Consider the following 15,072-nt stretch of genomic DNA (forward strand, 5'->3'; position numbering starts at 1 on the left):
TCAGACTACGAGTCGAGCGCCCTAACCACCTGGCCATGTTGGGCCTAATCAATTGCCTATCACTAGTGTAAGCAGCATGTGTGGATCAGCCAAGTCTTGTTTAGGTTTGTGTTTATCAACGTTGCTCATAGATGGTAGCACATATGGATGTTTGGCAGCCATTTCAAAATTATGGGAGATCTGTTGCAGTGAAAAGAAAAATTTTTTGGCTGCCACAGAAAAAAGTTCATTTCTGCACTTAACAGTAATAACAGTTCAATATGATTCTACGTAATAACTACAGGTCAGTTATATGTTTACTGATTTCCATTCACAATTTATTTTGCTGTCAATGGCAATGTTGTTATACCAGCAATATGAAAACAAAATCCAATAACTAATGATTTTTTAACAACAAAAATACCTAGTTCTATTATCTCACATGTTTTGTCTGATGATGAAACAGGTATATCGATACAAGAAACCTAAATCTGCTATGTAGTTTACCCATGGAAATATTTCTGTTTCTGGTAGCTACTAAACATTTCTGCAATTGTTACTTAGTTTGAACATAAAAGCAACTTACCAATAGGATACAAAATGTCTAAATGGAATTCATAAAAAGCATACTGAACATAGACATTTCATTTACTGGTTAACAATGCCATCCAATAGTAGCAACAGAGGATAAATTTAGTTCTTGAAATGAAAATAAATTATACATAAAAAGACATAGTGTAAGCCCTTAATTCTAAACCTGTGTTCTGTGGACTTCTAGGGAGTCTTTGAACATTCTAGAGTGGTTCTGAAATGGAGAGAATAGTTTCTACAAATAGACCTATTTAAGTAGATGGGTCTGTGAAACTGTCTTTGGTTCATGAAGAAGTTCATCAGGAAAAAACATTGAGAAACACTGGTTAATGATGAAGATTGCAGTGCCACTAATAATAGGTGTTTCTAACAAATTAAAGTACTTATGTCCATCATACTACCTCAAAAGCAAGTTTGAAGGCTTATAACCCTAAAAATTGGGGTTGAATATTTGCAGTAGGCACAGCTCAGATAACCTGCTGTGTAACTTTGTGCTTTAACAGAAATCAAACACTTGTATATGTATCACCACTGCCTTGGCACACATTATTATTATTATCAAAACATTAAACCTACCATTAGGAGGACACTTTTCTTTACCATTGTCCTGACACCATCCTAAAGGGTGGACTTCACTTGAAGTCAAGTCACACCAGAAGTCTGCTGACCGGTCTGTTCCAAATCCCAAGTAACGAAGTAATAAAAGAGGACCACAGGTCATGACCATAGAAGCTACCCAATAAGTACCAGGACAATCAGGGTTGGGGATTTCTACTTTAGCTCCTACCTTTAATCCACTTTCAAGGCTTCTTTCTACCTGTATTTTACAGACAAATAAAATAAAATAGTAAGAGAAAAAATACCAAAACTTCCACTTAAGAAAACCATTAAAATTATAAATGTTCAAACTTCTTATCACAAAACCACTTTTATCTGACCAAAGTTTATTTGCATACAGCTGATACATTAGAAAAGTTTATGGAACATGCAGAAAATTGAAAAATATGGACAGCCAGGTATGAGGGGATGCACACACCTGATGCTGTTATTTTATTTGTCAAGTACAGTCTGAAAGATAAATACATATACACTGTCAAAGCAATCTTGCAGAAAACCCTATCTAAACAGTGGGCACAGGGCAGGGACATATAGGCTTAATACTTTCTGTACTTCGCAACTCAATGCTAATTTTGGAAAATAGAAGTATTCCCTATGAAGCATCACCAGCCAATTGGCAATTTTCATTGTTTCTAGTAAATATGTACATTGATATATAATAATGGTCGTGTGGAAGATGTAAAAAACAACAACAATAAAATAACTAATACTTTGCAAGAGTCTCTGGGGAGAATGGAGGGAGATGAAACCCCAATGTGATGTAAGTCATGTGACACTAATGTGCAAAGGGCCATCCACATCTCATTCTGCAAGATCCGGTGGATGACGATGGCTAGAGGCAAGAGAAGCTGTAAGATGACAAACTTGATGGGAGGAGGATACATAGAAAATAAGAAAAGTGTCATCACCACAGAAGAATAAACTACCCAGATATGGTTTATAAATCAATAAGGCAAAATGAAAGGAGTTACTGGAAGAAGACAAATCACATGGCAAGAAAAGACATTGTCAATTGCCCTAAAAAGGGCAGTACAAGTGAGATTACTATCTGGGTCAGAATAATCATACAGGGATGAAAGAAAAGCTAAATGAAGAAAACACCCAATCCCCCACCCAAGCAGTTTTTTTAGGGGTGGGAGTAGCAGTCGGGGTAGAAGACAAACCTGTCCTGTGATAAATAGAGTGGGAAATGTCCAAGGAAAAATGGTGAGAGTGAAGGCTCCCACAAGCCAAAAAGAAGAAGAAGAAAATATGTATAAATCTTTTAAAAAGAGATCAAACTACTCCAGACACAGAACTTTCTCTGCCAAATCTGTAGAGTTTGGGATTGGAGACCAAAAGAAAAAAATCTATGGAGGTTCTAGCCAACTCAAAGGGAAGGGCTGTGAATCAGATGTTTAACCACTGTGGATGAATCAAAAAATGTGAAAGGCAGGTAGACAACTGGGATGAGAAGAAAGCATCAGTGACCTTGGTTCTAGTCGTCCACAACACAGGACAGTATGCAATTCAGAGTGAGAAAACTGTTCATTTTGAACTGAGGAAATACTATAGTTGGTTCAAGTGAGGTAGCTCTATGACAGGACACCAACCTCCCTTCTTCATGAGAATGACAAAAAAAACAGGAGTGAAACTCCAGAGTGAGTCAAGAAATTATTTGATGGCATTCTAGTAGTCTGTGGTAATGGGAGTCTACATATATACATAGTGAGAAAGCTGAGCTTCCACCAGACTGGAGGTGAGAAATCCGGTAGGGTCCCCCAGTTCAAAAAGGCAAAAAACCTAAGTTAGCAGAAATCACTGCTGATAATCCATATCGTCATTACATTATTGGATCACTCCTCCTGTTGAATGAACTGGAGAGATGAACCAATGTAGTAAAACATTTAAGTGAAATGTTGCCTCAGGAGATGTCAGAAACTTGAATTTGTAATTCATATGAGCCACAAAATCTTACTTTTTAGAAATAAAAAATTAGCCTGGTAAGTTGATGGTGCATAGGCCTAATAACAACAATGAAGAGTATTTAATAAAACTGTACACTGTGTTAAAACAATGGGAATTATTGCTGCCAAAAATTCATTTTCAGACACGTCTCAAAAGTTCACATTTGCCTTACCTGAAAATGTTTTTCTAATAGATATTTACCTATCACGATTTACAAAGTTGATTAAAAGAAAAAATCAAATTGAAGATAATTCAAATCAAGGTTCTAACTGAACTGTTTAAAATTTGATATCAAAATCAATAAAATTAAGGAAAGAAAGATTACACTACAACTGGTAAAGATTAAAATAATAAGTGCAAAAATGTTATTAATTCTTAAGAAAAAATACGTTAGAACAAAGCATCACTGAAAAAAGATTGTGCCTTTGTTCAAATGCTAGTGCTCATGGGAATTACTCAGCATTGAGGATGTGTTGCCCTCCTATTGGTGGAGGGCTACAGTCTAATGATGACTACATCACAGTAGTGATAGCTTCGTTCAAGGCTTGTGGTGAGTGCAAAAACCTTTATGGCAGTGGCATGAGGTAATAGCTCTTTGTTGTGATGAATAAACATTGCTGAATAACAAACTTATAAAGCTGACTCTTGTACATTAAATCATTCCTTTCAATAAGTTGAAATGCTTTGAGCTTGTTTCATTCCATAATAAAATATTTGTAATGGTAGTCAATGCTGCTTGTATCAAACTTTTTTGGTATAATGTGAAAGACATATTACACCATAATGTATTTATTCTGAGCACCAGAAATTGTTTAACTTTGCTACAATTACACAGGCCTGTGAATTAAAACTTCATAAAAGCTGTTCTGATTTTAATAATGGATTTTCCATAATTCAACTACACAGATTTCAAAAATAATATTCATTTTTTCCATAACGTAAGGAGTTTTTACAAATCAGGACGAAAAAGAAATCTCACTTAGATGAAATTACTATTTCTTTTACCACAATGAACACTTTTTTATTATTATGTTTGTTAACAAAAATACAAACAAACTGAAGAAAAGGGAAGAATACTGATGTCAAATGAAATAGTCTCAAACTATGTGTTGTGGTCTTTCTTTTACGTATTGTATTATGACATTATGTAAAACTTTTGTACGTGATGGAGAAAAATGGATAACATTTTTTTGGATTAAGAATACAGAAATTACTGGAGAACGGAAAAATTTCAAGACAATAAAACCTTCACAGGCCTGTGTTATAGAAACTACTGCAATAAATAAATGAGGTATACATCATAGTCTTTAATGTTTATTTATATTTGTGGAAGAGATTCTTTTTGTACAGTTTATAGCCCCAAAAAAATTTTATTATTGAATTGAAAAAAATTAACAAGTGAGAAAATCAGCAACCCAGAAATAAAATGAAGAAGCCTCAAATCACTGGACAACAATTATGACTACTCCTTTCTCTACCTTTAAATAAAGAATGTGTTTACTTAAATGAATCAAAGCTGCGAACGGAACCTACTATTATATCAACCTTTGTACAAGTAATTTTTCAAATATATTACTGCTTTACCATCGAATAAGTGAACTTACATGAAGAAATGCTGTGGGAGGAACAGCATCACATCCAGTTTCATCTAGGTAATCTTCCCAAACAAATTCTGGCTCAGCAGTATCACTTCCATCTATAAAAAAGAACATATTCAAACTTAACAACAAAAAGTATTTTACATTATACAAAATAGTTTATCCTTTAACAATTATATTATAGTGGGGGACTAAAAGTTTAAAAGAATACGTGCAAAGATTTCCCACTTCATAAGAAAAAATATTTTTTGAAGACAACTGGTGCTAAGGAAAGAATGAGTCTTTGTTAATAGATGAGGTGCTCGTGGGGGATGGAGCATGGAGGATGTGTCTCTCTCTCCTACTGCTGGAGGGCTATAGTCTAATGCTGATTGCATCAACAGAAGCATAGTCTTTCCTACCTATATTTTCTTGATTCTGAGAAAGACACAAAATTTTAAACATTTCAGTCAGAATTTCAGATTCAAATTATAATATTTTCTTATAATAATTTTATTTTTTCTCTTAATCAAATTACGAAATTGTGGGACACCTGTTGACTATGAATTCATGTAGCCATGTTTCTGAAACCTATCGAGGTTCTGATATTCCATGAAACTTTTACTGTTTGAATGGTGGCTAGACAACCTGATGGTTGATGATGTTATCTCCATTGTACACCAAGTGGATGGTTCCATTCTATTTGCTAGTATTCCTGACCTCCTGCTTCTGTTTCTTCAGCTGACCCTGACTTGTCTTTCTGTTCCCATCACCTGTTTTTGCTTTTGGTTCTTTCCATCCTGATGCAGAACAAGTAACCCCCATCTTTGTCCTTTGTTTTCAATGGTATGTGGCATTTTTTTTCTAGTACTCCAGTTGTATTTTGCTGTATTTTGAGATACCTTGCTGTGAGATTCACTCAAGCCCCGATACAAGGTAATAGCTGTTGTTCTCAGTGAGATGCAAATTGTATTTCTGAATCAACTAGATTCATACTCAATTTTTAGTTTTAATTTATATATGTAGTCTGTTTTGATTAGAAATGTATGAAAATAACTGGAAAACAGGGAAAAACTAAAATATGTAATATGACTGAACAATACCAATATTCTCCATAACATGTACTATGAAGCACAAGTCTGCTGTTAATATGAATATATATGGAAAATCTGTAATAAAAAACTGAAATTCTCTGATTTATAAACTCTATTCAAGAATACCAAATTTTCATGCATTAACTTCCTTAAATGAAAGAAGTAGTGCTAGAGGCCTAGATTATTATTGAGCATATTTTGTTCAATAACAATAGCATCATCTTTGAAATTCAAAGTTAACATATCCAAAATGTATGTCTTCTTTCATTTATGAAATACATAAATAAATTGATTTTAAAAGATATGTATAGCATATAGATAAATAAATAAAGTATTTTACCTTCCTCATTGCCAGTACTCTCTCTCTGCTTCACTTCAAGCTCTGTATTATGAAAGTAAGAATCAACTGATGTTTGGCTTTCTTGATGTATCTCTTCAAGAGGAGTTGATTTTTCTATATGATTTGAAAACTAAACCAGTAAGAAATTTGTCAAGGCTACAAAAACTTCAAAACTACAGTCATTTGTAGTTTATGTAGCTCTAAGATGGGATTATTATATTTTTTTATGAAACTTTCATCAAACATTTGTTTTTCTTCAAATACAGAAATACAAAACAATATTTTAAATACTAAATCTAATGAGTAAAAAGGTTGGAGGTTAAGGATAGCACAAGTATATTGAATGAAAAGCCACCACTGCTATAAGAAAGTCAGCAAACAAAGAAGAATAAATGAAGATTGAATATCCTGCCTGGAAGATCACCAAATAAAAAATTCAGAACTGGATCTGTATAACTTATGATACTGAAGCTGTTACCGATTAACTACTCAGACAACAGAAAAAGCACTTCTATACTCTGACTAACAAAACTGGTCAACTGATTGCTTGTATGTATGTATGTCAGACATTAGTAAGGTCAGTCACACTCCATCTTTAGATGATTTGTTTGAGAAAAAAGTTTATACATACATGACATCCTAAAGAATAAACTACAAAGAAACAGCTATTGAGATCACCTGAAAAATGACACTCAACTGGAATGCTAAACTAAACTGGTTACGAAACCAACCATTGCCTTTCACTACAAAAAATATTCATTTAAAAAAAAAAGTTCAAAAGTTCTTTTAGTGCCAAAAATGTCATTCAAAATTTAAGGAAAAAAAATTGAACAAAAGGTAAGGCAAGGGTCAAAACTGACATGAATTTTTTGTGAGATAAATTATCCAAGACCTACCTCTCACAAGTTTCTGTATTCCAGTTGTATTGCCATTAGTGGTTAAAAAACATAACTTTGAAGAGACTTGACTGAAAAAAGTATTGATCAAATAAGAAATAATTTCTCAAACTTAAATTTAAAGAGTACAATGTTTGTCTGACTTACAAGTCATGATCATGTAATGGTGAAATTTATAAACATATGTTACTTTTTCAAAATCTATGCTAAAATTAAAATTATTAAGTTGTTTCACTTGTATAACTAAAATATTCTGTGTGTGGTTATTAAACTTTCGTCTGTTCTAAATCCTTCACCATATGCCTTAGTGATGCCAGGGGCTAAAGGGAATGGTATATGAAAAACTTTAATAAAATTTTACTTAACAGAACAAAAAAAAGGCAAGACACTGAACATCAGCAAAGTATTTCAACAATGCCAGAACTCAGTATTTGGAAGTAAATGTAGTTTCTTTGAACTAGTTGCAGCCATTTTGACAGAAGCATGTTACTTTAGAATGTGCATCAGCAATGAGTATAGCACTACAGTGTTGAATGGTTGTAATATCACAAATAAACACACACATCTAGTATACAGGCTCACAGAAACATCCATGATCACTGACAACATCCTCTCTAAAAAACAGATATTATGTCCTAATTGAAGTAAGAGTGACTAGAATTGTATTTGAGCTTAATTTTTGTTTCAAAACATTTTGCAAAATCAGAGGAGACATAATTATTTTTCTCAAATGAAGTTAAATAATTCTGCTATTACAACTACATTAAAAGTTACATACAAGCCTGAGAATACATATTTTAAATATTCACTCAATGCATCCAAACCCCGACAACTTTCAGCAGTAATTATATTTTACAAATACAAAATGAAGGTAAATAAAATGTCTGAAAGACACAAAGTAATGATACTTAAATTTCAAGATTATCCTTTTCTTTTCCATCCATATACATCTCAAAGAAAAAAATGGTAGCCAAAAATAGGAATAAAACATTCATGAGGTATATGAGCATGTATAAACTTTGGAAAGTTATTGGTAAGTTATGATAACATATACATGTTGATGATCTTGGTCTTCTATGCTATTTAGCATCTGCATTCACTTTCAAGGATTTTGGCTCTAGACTTTTTTTGTGAGATGTTTTTATGCAACTTAATTCTGTAATAGAGAATTTAATTATCCTTAGATGTAGTGCACGTGAGATGGGAATTTACAAGACCCTTCTTACCCTCTGGGTTCAACCATAAATTAGGCAGTCCTTCGGAGGCTGGAGTATGGAAAGATGTTAATGACAAGGCATCAAGAATGGGAGGAGACTGAGCAGTTTCACCACTGACAATTGTTGGTTCTAAAGTTTCCACTTCTAGCACTGGAGGACCTGGATCTGTATCATCAGTGCAAAAAACTTTGTTTTCATTACCTAAATTTATTTCTAATTTCTCTGTAGTTATGAGCTTGCTGTTTGCTTTTATACCACATTCATCTCCAACATCATACTGCATGATAGTTTTGCATAGTTTTTTAGCTATATTTTGTTCCTGCCGGTTGTAATTATTAGAGCTCCCACAATAATTGGCCACTTCTGTAAGTTTTTCTTCCTGCTGACTATCACTATGACTATTATGAAGATTTATCACATTATGGATGATATGTTCCTGCTTTAGATCACTGCTGTCCCCATCCTGACTGGTTATATTACTTTGGACATACTGAATCTGCTGGTTGTTATTACTGTTCCTATTGTCTTTTCCTTGAAGAATCTTGTTACTGTCCCTATAGTGACTGATTAGATCATCATCAGAATGTTGCATATTCTGGTTCTCATTCTTATTATTATCCTTATTATAAGTCACAACTAGAATATCTTTTTTATGCAGAATGTCCCCACAAGTACTTACTACATTATATTGAATTTGCTTTATCTCATGATTTTCACTATTATTTTGGTACTGTTCAATCACATTGTGAGTATCTTTTCGTGAACAAATGTCCTTGATGCCCTCACAATGACTCATTACATTATCTTCGATGTCTGTTGTTGGCCGACTGTTCTTAGTGTCCTCACAATGGCTGGTTACGTTATCTTTGATGCCCTTTCTTGACTGATTGTTTTTAATGTCCTCACAATGGTTGTTTACATTATCTTTGATGTCTTTTCTTGGTTCATTATTCTTATTGTCTTCACAATGACTGTCTATATTATCTTTGATATTCTTTCTTGGCTGACTGTTCTTAAAGTCCTCACACTGTCTGGTTATGTTTTCTATAATATCTTGTCCTGGTTGACTATTGTCAATGTCTTTGATCTGAAAGGATATATGATCTTGGATTGGTTGAAGTGAATAGTTTTCATGAGTAGTTTTATAATAATTGGTATCATCTAGCGTGTCTTGTCCCTTCTGATGGTCCTTGATGTCAAGATGATGACTGTTAGCACAATCTTGTAAGACTTCTAAATTCTCACTACTGCACCTAGAAGGGCCAGCCATATCTTGCTGAATACATTTTTCCTGTCTTTTATAATCAGTTGTATATTTCTGAATGTTTTGTCCAATTTGTTCTTTACCATTACTTGCTACATCATGTCTATAATGGCTGCTGTCTTTATGGTAAATAGTTACCTCCTTAAAACATGGTTCATGTTGAATTTCATTTATATCACCACCATGATGCCTGTTTACATCTTGGATATCATTCTCAAGTTTGTTATCAACACTGTCCAATAGATGATTGGTTAAAATTCTTAGGATGGTTGGTTCTTGCTTTCCACAACTAAGATTGACACTGCTGGTTGTAACCTGCTGAAGATCTTGTTTGTTATTATCATCCATACAGGTATCTTCCTGCATCATTTTGTTTTACTGTTTACTCTTGTTTGCCATATAATGGATAGGTAAATCTTCTTTAGTGGCTCTGAATCCCCTTGATAACTCACATCATGTTCTTAAAAACTGTAAAATTATAAAAACAGAATTATTACTTATTCAAGAAACCATGTGAAGAACTTGTATCAGAACCAGAATTTAGTGTAAAAATAAATTGAAGGTTACTAATATATTCATCATTAATTTTTTTGTTACTATTATTATCTTTGGATTTATAGGAAAAACTGGCAAAGACTATAATGTTCTTGAAAGTTAACAGTATTTTTGTATTTAAAAAAACAATGTTTTGAGGGTAAGGTAATGAGAAAAGTTTACAAATTATATACTCATTACTTACACAATAAAAAAATAAATTAAAAAAGGGATCCATTCTCCCTTAATAATATTTTTTCTTTGATATATAGTATAACCCATTGAAAACTGGCAACCTTTGTAAAATGAAACTGTTGCATACATGTACATGAAAAAAACTGGCTGGAAGTGCTGAAAATATAATAGTAAATACTGGATGTGCATTTTTTGAAGAACAACTTTTTTGATATTGCTAATCCATATATTAATATTTGTCTATGAAACAAAATGCAGATTTTTTAACTTGCCAAAAACCTTAGAAAGCTCTTTTCAAAAGAAAAAAGAATTTGAACATATAACTTTTAATACATTTCTCAATACAAACTAATAACCTATATACATTACATACAGTATAAATTACTCCTTGATTAATATAAAAAAGTTCATTGAGAATTTACGATGTTTGATAACCATCATGCTAAAGACTTTTAAAACATGCTGAAAACGTATTTTGGGTAACTACACACTCCAAGTCTTGTGAAACTGTCATCAGTGTTTCTGATCTAATAATTATGGGGAATCAGAGAATGATTAAGAATCCTGGTTTTAGTTTTATCATAACAAATTAAGTAATTAATAAAGGCTAGTGAAATAGTCATGATATAACAATTTAAAATATTTTAATCCTTAACCTGGAATTCAGGTGAAGTAGTAGAAAACCTAAATGCCTTTATTAGTGAGGTTTTAAAAATAATAAAAAATCAAGATAATTCATTCAGTTATTAGGACTCATCCATTTCATAAGATGTTTTAATAAGTTTTCATCTCTTGATAAAACCTGCTGTGTTCTAAAATGGAAAATGTTAATAACATTAAGAAATGTTAGAACATGTTATGAGATGCAACCACAGCTATAAACTTTCCTTTATTGATTTAATAAATTCTGATGTCTTAGTGAAGAGCCATCATTATGATATTTTTATGTTGTATATCTCCCAGTCAGACGTTTAAGCTAGTGGCAATCTCCTAAAGCATAAAATTCATTTCAAAAACTTAAGAATGATTATATTAATTTATAGGTACATGAAAAATAATTCAAAGGTGAGTGAACATTGAGTGATGGCTATTGGAATATGTTGGCAATTCAATGAGACTGCTCTCCAATTTTGAGAAGTGGAGTTTATTCTCTTTTTTACTGTTTTTCAAAGATCCTTGTACACCCTTACAAAGGTCTCTGGGTGCCCTTGGTATATATACACCCCAAGTTGAGAACCACTGTTTTAGTATAATATGAATCTATAAAGTTCTTAATTATGAAATGTCTAAAAAACAATTCTATTGTATACTTTAAAAAACGTTTGTTCCCAAAATAGCCATAAAATTATTCACAACCAAAGAAAATGTTTGGTATCAGATACTAATAGACTGGAAATTGTAATAATAATGCAGAGTAAGCGGAGCATGTTTTTAGTGTTATGTTTGTAGTTCATAATCAAGTCATCTAATATCTATGGGAGTAAATTGTTCACTATGCGTAAAAATAACATTTCTAATATATTGTATATGTCTGAACAATAAACTCACACTTTAAACATACAACAGCAATGAAAAAGAAAAGAACCATTTCAAGTTAATCATAAGTGGAAGACATTTATGTATGTATATGCCACAATTTGTGTAATGCATGTATTAACCTTTGTATGCACAATTTATCAAGTGGACTGTACGTGAACATAAAAAGTTAATACTTTGAACCCAAGTTCATTGTTTTCTTCCATGACTAATGTTTAACTTGCACTTTTAATCTACATATGTGAGTTTCTTGTTGTTTATGAACATAACAGTACATCTTTTGTGAACTCATAATTCAGTATGTGAGTCACCTTCAAACTATTATTTTTTTAACTATAGCCACAAATGTGGTATTCAAGTGTACAAACATATATCACATTGAAATACGAAGTTTTTTTTGCTATGAATTTTGAATAAATTGTGGCAGAATGCTACAAGTTCTTCAAACATAGAATGATAGGTTTCTTTTTTGTGAGTGTAAAACACTTAAATACACCATTTAGACATGTAGCTATTGTTTTGTTTATATCAATAGATGAGTTCAAAGTTTTTATGATGGTATCATTGTAGACTAGAACAATAAAATTATCAATTCATTTTTTTTCTTAGGATACAGCAAGTTTTATTACTAGAAGACTTGTGCATGTTAACTGTTTTTTATAATGCTAAGTAATGAAATAATATGGACAATTAAGGAAAGTAACTAAGTGTACATATAAATGATAAGCTAAGTATCCACAAGTTAACAAAATACAACAACTCACAGCACAGTAATTTTTCATGTACATATTTTGGAGTTAATGCTATATTACACATTTAAAAAAAATGATAAGGCACAGATGTGGGCCAGTCCTCAGAGAGTTAAGATGTTAGAATAAAAACAGAACTCCAAAAAATGAATAGTAAAATATACAGTATACGAGTATTTGAATCATTTTTAATATACTTTTAACACTGAAAAATCTCAAGTAGTAATTCACATGAGATTATTTTTTAAACAGTTAACTAGTTGCATTTTCATTTAAATATAAAAAAATCTTACAAAACAAAAAGGTACAATACTCACTAATACAGCATAGCTATATATATAATTATAAACTACTCACAATAAAACAAATATGAACAAAAACACAATTCTCTTCACATGCTCACAGCAACTGATGTGAAAATTATAAGGTATGAACACCAAAAAAACTAAAACAACAACAGTCCACAGTAATCATGAAAGGAAATTCTTCAAACCATAATGGTATCAAAGCAATAATAATAAATTAGATAGGATAGTGATTACACAATCATAAAAACAAGGATTTCTATAATGTGATTGGAAACCTCAGGAAGATAATAGTGCAATGGTCAATGAGTGATTTATTAATAATCGACTACAATATGGCAATCATTTGAAGATCTCAGAAAAGGTGTTTTTTCAAATTTTGTGCCAATTTGATATTGAAAGTAAGCCCATATAATGTAATTTTTCTATAATCCTACAAAAAAAAACCTCACATATGTATTAATATCTAATACCAGCATGATCTCTTAATAGGTCTGAGAGATGAACTAAAAACTGTATGTTGGTTAAGATCTATGAAAGTATAATGTGGAGATTATAATACCTACTGTATGTCACTTAAAATCTTTGAAGACCTCAGAAAAAGGTTTGTTACTATTTATGTATCTTAGTCAAGATCTACTAAAGTGTAAGACATAGAGTAGCTATCATGTGTTGACCAAGATCTATTAAAGTGTAAGATGTACAGTAGCTACTGTGTGTTGACCAAGATCTATTAAAGTGTAAGATGTAGAGTAGCTACTGTGTGTTGGTCAAGATCTATTAAAGTGTAAGATGTACAGTAGCTACTGAGTGTTGGTCAAGATCTTCTAAACTGTAAGATGTAGAGTAGCTACTGTGTGTTGGTCAAGATCTATTGAAGTGTAAGATGTAGAGTAGCTATTGTGTGTTGGCCAAGATCCACTAAAGTGTAAGATGTAGAGTAGCTATTGTGTGTTGGCCAAGATCTTCTAAACTGTAAGATGTTGAGTAACTGCTCTAAGTTTTGAAGATCCAACAGAGTTATTTGGAGTAACATAAGTTTGTTTTTGTGTCTGTTTAAAAGTGTGAGTTGTGGAGTAGATGTTGTATGTTAGTTGAGATCTATAAAAGCTGTTGTATGATGATCAAGCTGTGGCATCAATTCTTTCTTCTTTGCAATAATTTCAATGCACTGTAGATAGTTATGAAATAACGAGGTCAGAGATGATTGCTTGATGCTGTACATGTATGACCACTCAATCTGATTTTGTTTTTGTGATACCATAGTTAATGTCTTGCACCTATAATTACAAGTAAGTTATCTATGGTACAGAAGCTCTGAAATATAAATATAGTGACCTACATAGAGTGTAGAATACCTAATATAAGGGTTAACATTAGCAACCAACTTATTGTATAGTATATATGTTGGAGTTTTGTGATAAAGTCTATTTTTTGAAACAAACAGAATTATTTTCCTAAATGTGGGAATTATTCCAAACACAAAATTACTATAAAGTGAATGTTCATCTAGACATAACATAAAATCATGCTGTAAAATTCTGAATTTACTCTGTGTTCCAACTACTTTATGAAGTCAAAATGTTTATAAACTGAAACATCTTACATAAACTTGCAGCATTCCTTCAAAGCATAACATAATACATGCTGTATAGACAGACAAAACTGTTAAAATATTTTACCACTTACAAGTAAGGTTTCTTTCAATAAGCATTTTGCTCACTTGTCATCGTGATGCTCCACTTCCTTTCATGTGTCGATTGAGTGAGCATATGCAGCTGTAAATGACCTTACAATAATCTTGAGTTGCTAAAAAGCACTGGAGATTGCATATTGTGGTACAGTCATGATCATTACTTTAACTATATTTACTGTAATTCAAAATTTGTCTTGTTTAGTAAAGTATCTGTAGATATATATTTTTCATTTCTAATTTTGGTGGAAACATGTTACTAGCAAGTTAAACAGTGTATTGTCCTTACTTTATTCTCAATCAATCAAACTTTTTTGAAAACGGAAAACCTCACCAATACTGAGTACTGCACTGTTCCTGCATTATTAATTAATCATCGTAAAAACTCTAATCCATAATCAGTCCCACTATTACTTCCCTATTACTGTCTAATGTTCCAGAGTATACACTATTACTTCCTTATTATTGTCTAACATTCCAGAGTATACACTATTACTTCCCAATTACTGTCTAATGTTCAAGAGTATACATTGATTC

General features: G+C 32.0%; 1 protein-coding gene and 1 long non-coding RNA gene across 2 annotated transcripts in view; one reads left to right on the forward strand and one right to left on the reverse strand.

Annotated features, from left to right (window-relative positions):
- LOC106478727 (scm-like with four MBT domains protein 1) overlaps positions 1-9,987 on the reverse strand; it is a 38,357-nt gene extending 28,370 nt beyond the window's left edge. Inside the window, exons 1-4 of the mRNA XM_013939288.2 lie at positions 8,269-9,987; positions 6,147-6,260; positions 4,740-4,831; positions 1,147-1,387 (exon numbers count right to left, since the gene is read on the reverse strand). Of these exons, the coding sequence (XP_013794742.1) occupies positions 1,147-1,387; positions 4,740-4,831; positions 6,147-6,260; positions 8,269-9,892 (2,071 nt within the window). The 5' untranslated portion in view covers positions 9,893-9,987. The remainder of the gene's footprint in view (positions 1-1,146; positions 1,388-4,739; positions 4,832-6,146; positions 6,261-8,268) is intronic.
- Positions 9,911-15,072, forward strand: part of LOC111085121 — a 20,504-nt gene continuing 15,342 nt past the window's right edge. The window contains exon 1 of the long non-coding RNA XR_002609966.1: positions 9,911-9,993. This is a non-coding gene — a long non-coding RNA (uncharacterized LOC111085121). The remainder of the gene's footprint in view (positions 9,994-15,072) is intronic.

The sequence above is a fragment of the Limulus polyphemus genome, unplaced genomic scaffold, assembly GCF_000517525.1.
Source record: "Limulus polyphemus unplaced genomic scaffold, Limulus_polyphemus-2.1.2 Scaffold245, whole genome shotgun sequence".
NCBI lineage: Eukaryota > Metazoa > Arthropoda > Merostomata > Xiphosura > Limulidae > Limulus > Limulus polyphemus.